This window comes from Acipenser ruthenus, chromosome 6, assembly GCF_902713425.1.
Source record: "Acipenser ruthenus chromosome 6, fAciRut3.2 maternal haplotype, whole genome shotgun sequence".
In the NCBI taxonomy this organism is placed as follows: domain Eukaryota; kingdom Metazoa; phylum Chordata; class Actinopteri; order Acipenseriformes; family Acipenseridae; genus Acipenser; species Acipenser ruthenus.
In genome coordinates this window covers 50,934,409-50,945,423 of record NC_081194.1, presented here as the reverse complement: position 1 = coordinate 50,945,423, position 11,015 = coordinate 50,934,409, and the positions used below count along the sequence as shown (strand labels likewise).

Below are 11,015 nucleotides of genomic sequence, written 5' to 3'. Positions count from 1 at the left end.
TTTCAATGAGCAAAATGATGTTCCCTTTTATGAGTTATTCTTATCAGTGTCATTACAAATAATTTAAAAACATCAATAAATGTTGTTAATATATATATATATATATATATATATATATATATATATATATATATATATATATATATATATATATAATTTGTTTATTTAGCAGACACCTTTATCCAAGGCAACTTACAGAGACTTCATCAGCTGCAGAGTCACTTACAACAATGTCTCACCCAAAAGATGGAGCAGGTTAAGTGACTTGCTCAAAGTCACACAGTGAGTCAGTGGTTGAGCCAGAATTTGAACTGGGGACCTCCTGGTTACAAACTCTTTTCTTTAACCAACACAGACCACACATATGTACTAATTTGGTATATTTTTGTTTTGCCTGGGATTTGTGTGAAGTCAGACAGAGGTTTGCTTACAGTTAAATATGTCAACTAAGGGAAGGCAAAAGGCAGTATTTAGTGTTTTTTTTTTCTTTTTAAACAGGAAATATCAAAACGACTGTCCAATTGAACATAAGTAAGTGGCTATTACCACAGAAGATCAGCTGCCTAAACATGCTCTGTGGTTCAAGAAACTTTTATGTTTAACATTATTTATTTTTTAATAAAACACATAATAAAAGGATCATAAAGACATATACCAGAATATATTAATACATATATTATAAATAGTAAATAATGAATATACTGTATATTATGTTGTGACAGGGTATGCCCGCCCCTATTGATTTGTTTTATTATTATTGTGAATTATAATTGTTTTTATTTTAATGTATTTTGCCATATTGTTGGTGTGGTTTTGGGTTTGCAGGGAAGCAGACAATCATCTTCCCTGCCAAAAAGAACACGTGCAGAATGACTGTCTTCAAATTGGTTTAATTGTCTGCAAATTTGAGGACGGCTACATGTATAAAAAGTGTAGCAGCTATGAGGGTGAAAGAGAGTTAAGAGGAAGCGAAAGAGAGAGAGAGAGAGAGAGAGAGAGAGAGAGAGAGAGAGAGAGAGAGAGAGAGAGAGAGAGAGAGAGAGAAACAATTGGTCCCCGGCTGGCTGCATTCCGGACAATATTTGCGACTCACCCCGCAGTGCTGGTCTGACGTCACCCTCCTAGCCATCCTGTCACATATGTATGTAAAAAAATCTTAAACACTGAAAATGTGTGTGAACTAATGAGTCACATTTCACATTGCTTCCCAATGTGGTAGCCCTTAAAGACAGATCCAACATGAAATATTATGAGTTCAGGCTGGGTAAGCGTCGAAGTCTAGCTCTGCTGATATGATAGTTGAGTCCACTGATAATCTGAGATGTCCATGATAGATATGCCTGCGATACTCCCCATTTGACCACCAAAAGATTCATCCCCATTGACTACATTTGAAAGGATGCTAGCTGTCTCAAAGTCCAGCTCAATTCAAATAAAATGTACCACTCATGTAAACTGTATATTTGAAAATAATTGAGCAGTATATATCAGTATTTCAATTTCTTTTCCAGAAAACAATGCAATACTTTTTTCCTGTCAACACCTTATTCTTAAAACTTTGGCTCTGTGAAAGCAGGCTAAAAGGTACATAATTCTGTCATCATGTATACACAGAATAATGGAATATTAAATATCTATCTGAGTCATATTTCCAAAAAAACCCTGTTATATTCAGTTTGCTTTCAACACATAGTACATGTACCCTTGTGGGACTGCAACATGAATGTTTGGACTGATCTCAGAGAGCAGGACCTGGAACTGCACAATAGTTTCATTATACATCCACTTTAAAATGCAGCCTGTTTTGGCATAAATCAATAAACAAAACGAGGTGGTCCGTATTCATTAGGTGGAGTGATCTTTAGACACTACCTGCATTATGTTAGTGAGAAAACAAGAAATGGAAAAAGTAGGCCTAACACAGAAAAACCTATTCACTTTACTAATGGGTTATTTATGATAATATTGGTATTGATTTAACAGTTCAAGCAACATACCCCTCATAATTGCAAGGGACTTTAATTTCAACATGTGCACGGAGTTAGGCAGGAGATGCAAGAATGAAGAATTTAGAGAATGCAATTTAAAATGTGACCACTTCAAAAGGGGTAAAATAGCTCTAACTGGGTTGTAGAAAAAAAAAAATGGTCAGGTTTCATTTTAATGGGCATTTATATACATGAATAGTTGTCTCCAACAAATGTTATTAGTCAATAATACATCTTCTTGATTTTATGTGTTGGAGCTGAATGAATCAAATGTGTAGAAATGTATTTCAGTGGCAGAAGCAGGTATTTCACTTTTGAAGAATGCACTGGAATGTAGAGCACAGTGGTGATTTTTTTTTTTTTTATTGGGTGGTTATGCTACCAAAAGAAAACAAATAACTTTTATAAATAATTTTAAGGTTGACACACCACGTTTCTATTTGTTACATGGCACACATATATACAGGTTGCATTGTAATTTAAGATTTTAGAATGAAAAAAAAAAAAAACAAGACAAATTCAAACTGCCTTTCTTTAATAAAACAATGCATCGATTAAGGTTAAGTCAATTTAGTCCACAAGTAGGCAGCCATAACCAAAACTTGGTTCCTTTCATTTGTTTTAGCAGCCAAAATAAATACTGGTACAGTAACTACAGATTTACAGTCATGGGTTGCATCTTGGGTTAATACATCTGTTTAACTTTCATTATAGCTGCTGAGGTATTGATATGCCAACAGATTGACATGGGACACAAAAGATTGGTGTGTAACATAAAATCTGAAACATTTGCCAGAACAACATCAGTATGGTGTTTGGCTACCATAGGCAGCCAGAAAGGCACTGGTTTAAAGTCTGCAAGGTCTTAATTGTTCTGGAGGGATACATGGGCCATTGTTCATAAATTTCTTCAAGGAAGTTGGGCCGAGAAATCGGTTCTTCAAAATGGTCCATAGAGTCACAAGTCTGTTCCACGTAGAATACGGAAGCACCTGCCAGAACGAGTGCCATTTACAAACCAGTTGGTCAGATGTCATGACGAACTGGCTTGCAGCAGGGAGATGCAGCTTTTATAAAAAGGACAGAACACTATAAACCCCTCATATTATTTTCAAGATACATCATACATTTTAGAAATTAAGAAGAAACAGTAAGGTACTGCGTTGTATACAATACATTGCACAAATAGCAGCCATTTAATTTAGCGATCATATGTACATTGTGACACAAACAAATTACAGATTAACAAATTAAATTGGGCAACTGTGGGTTAGACATTTTCAATTATATGTCCAAACCTTGTATGTTTTAAGAAATGGAAAAAATAAAATGTACCTCCCATTTAAAACAAAAAAGCTTATACACACACACACACACAGAACCACACAGTATTTATACACAGTACATGTATGAAAAATACAGCAAACATTAAGAAAAGTAAACAGGTTTTCTTATTTTCTTTTTTTTTTTTTTTTTTTTTTAAGTTTTCAAACTTTATTGTTCAAAGTTAGTACAAAACTGTTTTAAAGTGTCTGGGAAATTCAGAACACGGTGGAACAGAATTTGAAACAAAGCCGTGAAGGCACAGACCATGCAGTGAGCACATTATTAAAAAGCTCTCCTTCGAACAAGTGAATCCATGTTCATTTGAAAAGTCAATAGCTTAAAATACATTTAGTACTGGGTAAAAAAAAAAAAAAATGTGTCATACATTTTTTGATAAGGTTTTCCCATTGGACATACTATTTTTTAATCAATACCCAAAGCTGTGACTTCCCCCTGAGATGATGTAATAATGCTATCCAGAAGAACTTCCTGTCACATACAATTAGTGACAAAGAAATCCATATACATGACATTAGCCCACATACCAACTGAATAAGGTTATACAAAAAATGTGCTGGTGCACCCATTTGTTAAAGTCCATTATTGAGCACTTTTAGCGCATTCCTGTAACAAACTACTATCAACCTGAGACCGAGCACAGTAGCTCTAAAAACCAGTCCCCAATGACACAAAACTGTGCATTATAGATTTCTAAGAGAGGGGAAAAATTTGTTGAGTTTATCCTGGTCCTTTCAGAGGCCAAGGGTCATATTGAGAGAGCGTCAGCACATTGGCAAATGCATTGAACTGCAATGCATTTAATATCATGCAGATATGGTTTGAAATCCCACAATTTTGAAAGCGGAGGTGTTACAAGTAAAGTCTGGGAATGCTTCGGTCTGAATGCATTTCATTAAATAAAACCATGGTAATGCAACTGAAAAAATAGGACAGACAGAAATGTAGCTCTCTTGAAAACACTGTTGCATATTGTAATATATCTATTTTTTCTGTGCCTGGACTACACGCAGGAGTAACACCGAACCCACAAGGTGGTAAAAAACAGACACACACACACTACCTTACCTCAAAAAGTATCTATATCTATCTATCTATATATCATTTTATTTTACACATTAAAAAAAAGTTAATATTCAAGGCTATGCATGTTATACAATATAATGATTTGTTAAGAAATAATTATGTAAATTGTTTCCTATAAAACTAATATAGTTTGCATCTTGGAGTGGTATCAGTATTTATTAAGCATAAATAGTGTGTGTCCAGGATCCCTTTATATAAAAAAAAAAACAAAAACACAAAAACTTCAAAGGCAGTGATAGTGCCTTTTTGTTTTCCACGATTCTTCTACATATTATAAAATACAGTTAATTTTCATTCCCCGCAAAATAAAAAAGTGACGTTTCATCAAATGTATGCAAGTGTTTGTTTTTGGTGAAAATATACAGATCAAAATATATATATATATATATATATTTTTCTTAAACCAGAAACTGCACTCCCTACAGAGTAATTAAAAAGGTCACTTTAAAAAAAGGTTACAAAAATGAAAGAACAAAAACAAAAGCTTATTTTGCATAATAAGCTTTTATAGAATAATAATTAGAATAATAGTTAAACAACAATAAGCATAATATAAAACTCTAATCCACAGGTCCTTGGAATATAAGTCGAATGTAGCCTTGCTCTCCAGTTAGCTGCTGTGCACAGAAAGGGCAGGCTGCGTGAAAAGTGTGAGTTCCATGAGGCAGTGGGATTTGGGACCAATAGGTGACAGTCTTTTCGGAGCACACGTGCCCGCAGAGGCTGAACGCGTGTGTAGGGGGCCCAGCGTCCACGTAGAACCCGGCCTCGCAGCCCAGCCACAGCGGTACGTAGGGCCCTCGGGAGCGGCACATGGGGCACTCACGCTCCTTGCCGTCACGCTCCTCCTTGTTTCCCCAGTTATGGTAGCCGTGTACGTGACCGCAGTTGAGGTAGACCCAGGGTTGCTTCTCATCCACCACATCCTTCCTCTTCATGCTGGGAAAAGCCAGCGTGTTGAAGCCCACGGGGCACTGGGGCCGGGCTGCATTGATCTCCTGTCGCAGGGCCTCCAGGTGCTTCACTGTGGGAGTGTGTGCCAGCCCGTCCGCCGTGCGCCACAGCAGGGCCGCCCCACACAGGTCAACCAGGGAGCCGTCCACCAGCTCATTGGTTTCGTTTTCCACCTTAAAAAAATAAAACACAAGAAGAAAAAGATACTTAACGACTAAACTGGGGTTTTACCAATTTGAGTAAAAAAAAAAATAAATAAAAAAAAGTTAAAAGCAGACAAATATTATTATTATTATTTCCTCAATTTATGCATAAAACCTGTGGTGACTGTAGATTTCTAGCCATTTCCTGTAAAATGATAACCTCCTTGATGCAGTAGACAGAGGCATACCTGTTCAGTTAAAGTGGCTTGAAGGCCTAGATGAGGAAGTTTGTACCTGCAGCTGGTACTGTTTTAAGGAATATAAACAAAAGTCATTGATTCTGACACTGCACCAGAGAGTAAAGTGTAGAACAATGTAAAGTGTAGTCGCCAACAAATCTCATTTTAGTATAAAACTGAACATGATCGTGGGAGATGGCAGCTTAGATTTTAATCTGGTGTTTGTGAAAGGTAAGTGAATTACTCCTGACAAAGGTCCAACCTGGGAATTGACGAAGCCCTAGTATAGGCAGTAACTACACAGCAGGCCAGTGGAAGATGCTGTACATTAATTCTGATTAATAATATAATACAAGATACAAGAGTTACACAATTACTTCAGGACACAAGAAAACTTGATGTTTCCATCTCAAAATCTGTATTGTTGGAAAGTATCCAAAAAATGGTTCTAAAAATACTTTGCAATCCAATTATAGCAAGTTTGGAAATGTTGGATAAAAGGCTTATACTTTGAAAACAGATGTGGTATTGTTTTGGTTTTTTGGCATGGGTTGTACCCTTGTTTTTTTTAATGATGTAAACAGTGTCCACTGCAAATACCATTTGTAAAGCGCCTCTACAACATGGACATGGCTTTCCATTGGATTTCTGTAGTGCTTAGTGGTGTTAATAAAAGGGGTTGATAAATCACCTCTGGTGGCAAACACCTGGAGGATTTACATACTGTAGAGTTAGAGTGGTAGGATTTAGATCCGTCAGTTTAGATCATCTAAAAAATGGGGATTTTCTTGGAATCTATCTTAGCCTGTGCTTAATCATTTAAACATGTTACAAATTTAAATGGAACTCACTATAGCAGCAATGACATTGGGTTTTCAGACTGTCCTGTGGTATCTGAGCCCTGATTCATCTCCAGATTATATTTCTTGATATACCCAGATATGTCCTGTAGGTGGCATGCAAACCAAGCTTTTCATTTCATTAACCCTTTAAGGTACAAGGGACATATGTGTCCCATAAATAAAATGATGCTAACTTTCTTATTTTTTTGCAATGAGTTGCACGAAACAGGGTTTACATTTTACTAGCAGGTTGGATCAGCTAATCCAAATTGTCAGTTTCCTCATGATACTTGAGTCACTCTCAAATGTATTTTAAGAAGAAACCGTTTGAACAAAGCGCTCAATTCCTTGTATACCTTAATGGGTTAAAAGTCCAACTGATGCAACTCAATCAGCTCCAAAATAAGGCTTTTAATGCTCTTGAAGCAATTGAGGTTCACAGTACGTTATTTTTTTTTATTTTTTTTAAATGTAAATATATTTTTTTAGTCAGTGACCCATTCTGGTAAAAACTCTAGATGAAAGGGATTCTAGTTGTCCTGCACCCAGTCCTGGTTATCAGAACTACATTGTTGAGAAGCATTACAATCTGGCAGTCAGGCTCTTGCTAAGCCTTATTAGAGTTACTGCAGGAGTAATTAGGAGGCCTTTAAATGATTATCTAATTGGTGCTGAAATTGATCCTGGCACTTATGGAACAGTTTAGCAGGGGGCCATCTTCCTTGCATCTAATCATGTTGGTAACAGATTTCAACAAGGTACAGTAGTTCCAGAAAATGATTGTGATTAACTTTTAATAATTTAATGAACACATTTTCCTGCCCTCCCAGAGGAATACAAGGTTTCTAACCCTATCAAATGTGGCAGCACACAGAGAAGCTGCAGTGGCAACAAACCCATTAACTGTGGTCTCCTACACACACACACACACACACACACACACAGTAGCACAGGTGCCCTGGGACACACCACCACGCAGTTCAATAAAGCTAGATAAACCTTCCAACAGCACATAAATGGACCCGCATGTACTGCATCAGTGAAACAAATTCAAGTAAAAACCAGTAAATACATTTGTTTTTGTTGTAAAAAACTAGGAAATACCTTTACCCTTCATGGAAAATGGGATATTATATGTAGCCTAGTGCATGTAATCCTAAGTCTCAAAAAAAAGAAAAAAAATACCAGACTATGAGTTACTTAACCACGATGACACAAATTATGTTGAAAAATAGGAGCTACATCATAACAGGTCACTTTTGAGGAGAATTACATTTGGCTGTATTGCCAGGGGGAAGAGGGTTTAGGTCAGCCAGGATGTCCTCGGCTCACCGCGCACCAGCGACCCCTGTAGTCGGGCCGTGCGCCTGCGGGATTGTCTGTAAGCTGCCCGGAGCTGCGTTGTCCTCTGACGCTGTAGCTCCGAGGTGGCTGAATGGCAAGTCTGCAGTGTGAAAAGAAGCAGTCAGCGGACGGCACACGCTTTGGAGGACAGCGTGTGTTCGTCTTTGCCGCTCCCGAGTCAGCGCAGGGGTGGTAGCGGTGAGCCGAGCTTAAATAACAATTGGATATTCTAAATTGGGAGAAAATAAATAATTGGTGACTAGTAAATTTATTAAAAACACACACACACCATTAATTAACAGCTACAAGTAAACAAATGTGGGCAGGATTAAGAAAAAGGTGGTTTCTATGACAATTGTATTAGAAGATATTCCATTAGGTTGTCCGGGGTCTAGGAGGTGGTTCATGTTGAGGGCATGCTTACATTCCTGAAGTTTCTTAAAGCAGCATTCCAATAGAGTAATTATAATAATGATAAAAAATGTCAAAATAAAATTCACACACAAGTCTAAATGTACATTTTTACAAACAATTTTTTATTACCGACGATACTGGTACTTATTTAGTCTGGAAAACTGCACTTTTAGAACCAGTAAAAGTTCAGTTCCCACCACATTGTACCCTTTTTAAGTACATAAAATGAATCGGTTTGTGGTGTGTGAAAAAAGCACTTGTCCTGGTGCATCATCGTCTTAAAAAAAAAAAAAAAAAAAAAAAAAGTTTGGAAATATGTTACTTGGAAATTGAATTTAACTTTTTTGACACTGCAGATGAACCTCGTCCTCAGTGTGCCGTCTGTGGTGATGTACTGGCTAATGTTTATTAAAAATGAAAGCGCAGCCGGTGAAATGTGTTTTTAAACAATGGTAACGTTTTCAGTAATTTTTTAATTTTTTTTTTTTTTCGGAGAAACTACCGTCAAGTTCATCATAATTTAAAGGAAGAGTGAAGTTAATAGGATGATCCATTTTACAAAAGGTGGCAGGCGTGTTTTTTTTTGTTTTGTGTTGATGTTTGAACATTGGCATTAGGTGGGGTGTTCTATGCAAGGGACGGCATCTGTAGATTTCAGATGTGTGATTTATAATTCTTGCTATTGTGGCAGGGGTGAGCGCGTCCAAGTAAGAAACAAAATGCCAGGTAGGGTGTGATTCAGTTTGAGAACCCGTCAAAGAAAAGAAAGTATATTTTATATATATAGTGCCTTGAAAAAGTCTTCACACCCTTGAACATTTTTCACATTCTACTGCCTAAAAAATACAAATTCAAAATGCATTAAAAGTAGGAGTTTGTTTCACTTCTTACACAACATCATCTACACTTTCAACGTGAAAGAATTATAGAAATATTCAAAAAGTAATTAAATAAAAAAACAAAAAGTCTTGATTGCATAAGTCTTCACACCCTTTATCATAGCAAACCCAAATTAGCTCAGGTACAACAAATTGCCTTAACAAGGAAAATAATAAATTAAATAGAGCCCATTTGTGTCCAATCACAGTAGTTAAACTGATTCAAATACTCCTGGATGAAGAATGAAGCTGTTTCTGTTGTATGAAGTGAATTTGAAGCAAATGGCAAAACATGCCCAACAAGGTGCTGCCAAAAGAACTGTGGGATAAAGTTATTGAAAGGTACAGATTGGGGGAAGGCTATAAGAAACTTTCAATGTCTTTGAATATCTCTTGGGGCACTGTCAGGTCCATCATTGTAAAGTGCAAACAGTTTGGCACCACCAAGACACTGCCTCGATCAGGCCATCCCTCCAAAGTCAGTAGCCATGGCTTAAGGAAACTGCTGAGGGAGGTCACTGTGAGGGCTAAGATTGGGGAAAATGTTGACTGTTCAACAATTTCAAGAGTACTCCACAAACAAGGCCTGTATGGGAGGGTGGCAAGAAGGAAGCCACTGCTGAAAAAAAGCCATATGATGTGCCGCATAGCTTTTGCAAAGAAACACTTAAGGGACACTGCACGCATGTGGGAGAAGGTTTTGTGGTCTGATGAGACCAAAGTGGAACTTTTTGGTTTCAATGATAAGCGATATGTGTGGTGTAAACCAAACACGGCACATTACCCTGCTAATACTTCTCATCAGCAGGGACTGGGCATCTTGTTAAAATTGAAAGAAGAATGGATGGAGGAAAATACAGGGAAATACTGCAAGAGAACCTGCTTCAGTCCGCTAAAAAAACTGAAACTTGGGAGGAAATTCACCTTTCAGCAGGACAATGATCCCAAGCACAAAGCCAAAGCAACACTGGAGTGGCTCAAGAACAAAAAGGTGAATGTCCTACAGTGGCCCAGTCAAAGTCCTGATCTCAATCCCATTGAGAATCTGTGGCACTATTTCAAAATTGCAGTCCACAAGCGTCGTCCAACCAACCTGAACAACCTGGAGCAAATCTGCCAAGAAGAATGGGCCAAAATCACACCGACACTGTGTGCAAAGCTGGTACATACTTGCCACAAAAAGACTTAAAGCTGTTATTGCAGCGAAAGGTGGCTCTACCAAATATTAATGTGTGGGGGTTGAATACTTATGCAAGCAAGATATTTCAGTTTTTTATTTTTCTTAAAAATATTCCAACATAAAACCAATGTCACCTTACAATAATTGATTTTGAGTTTCAGTGTTTTAAAATAAAATATCAAACAGAACGAAATTTCAATGTACCATTTGTAATTCAGTAAATGAGAGAATTGGTCAGGGGTCTGAATACATTTGCAAGGCACTGTGTGTATGTGTAATATATATATATATATATATATATATATATATATATATATATATATATATATATAATGTTTTATATAGCAGGTTTTTCTTTTTATATTTATAGAATGCCATATTTTTTATTCATTTAAATCATAGTGGTTTTCAATTCACCGCTGTTTAGATCATTAAAATTATGGGTCAAATATAATCTGTACGCTGCTGTTACACAACCATTATATTGTTATTATGTTAAAGACAAGATTAAGCTTGAACAGAAGGGGTATTCAGAAAACTCGCTTGACAGTGGTGTGGGGTGGAACTGTTCTAATAGCAGGAACCTTCAAAATTCAAATTACA

At 36.8% G+C, this 11,015-nt stretch overlaps 1 protein-coding gene across 1 annotated transcript in view; it reads right to left on the bottom strand.

Moving 5' to 3' along the window:
* Nucleotides 1-2,506: 2,506 nt before the first annotated feature.
* The window catches only part of LOC117411588 (E3 ubiquitin-protein ligase pellino homolog 1), a 49,295-nt gene continuing 40,786 nt past the window's right edge, over nucleotides 2,507-11,015 (bottom strand). The window contains exon 7 of the mRNA XM_034019247.3: nucleotides 2,507-5,545. Within this exon, the coding sequence (XP_033875138.1) occupies nucleotides 4,979-5,545 (567 nt within the window). The 3' untranslated portion in view covers nucleotides 2,507-4,978. The remainder of the gene's footprint in view (nucleotides 5,546-11,015) is intronic.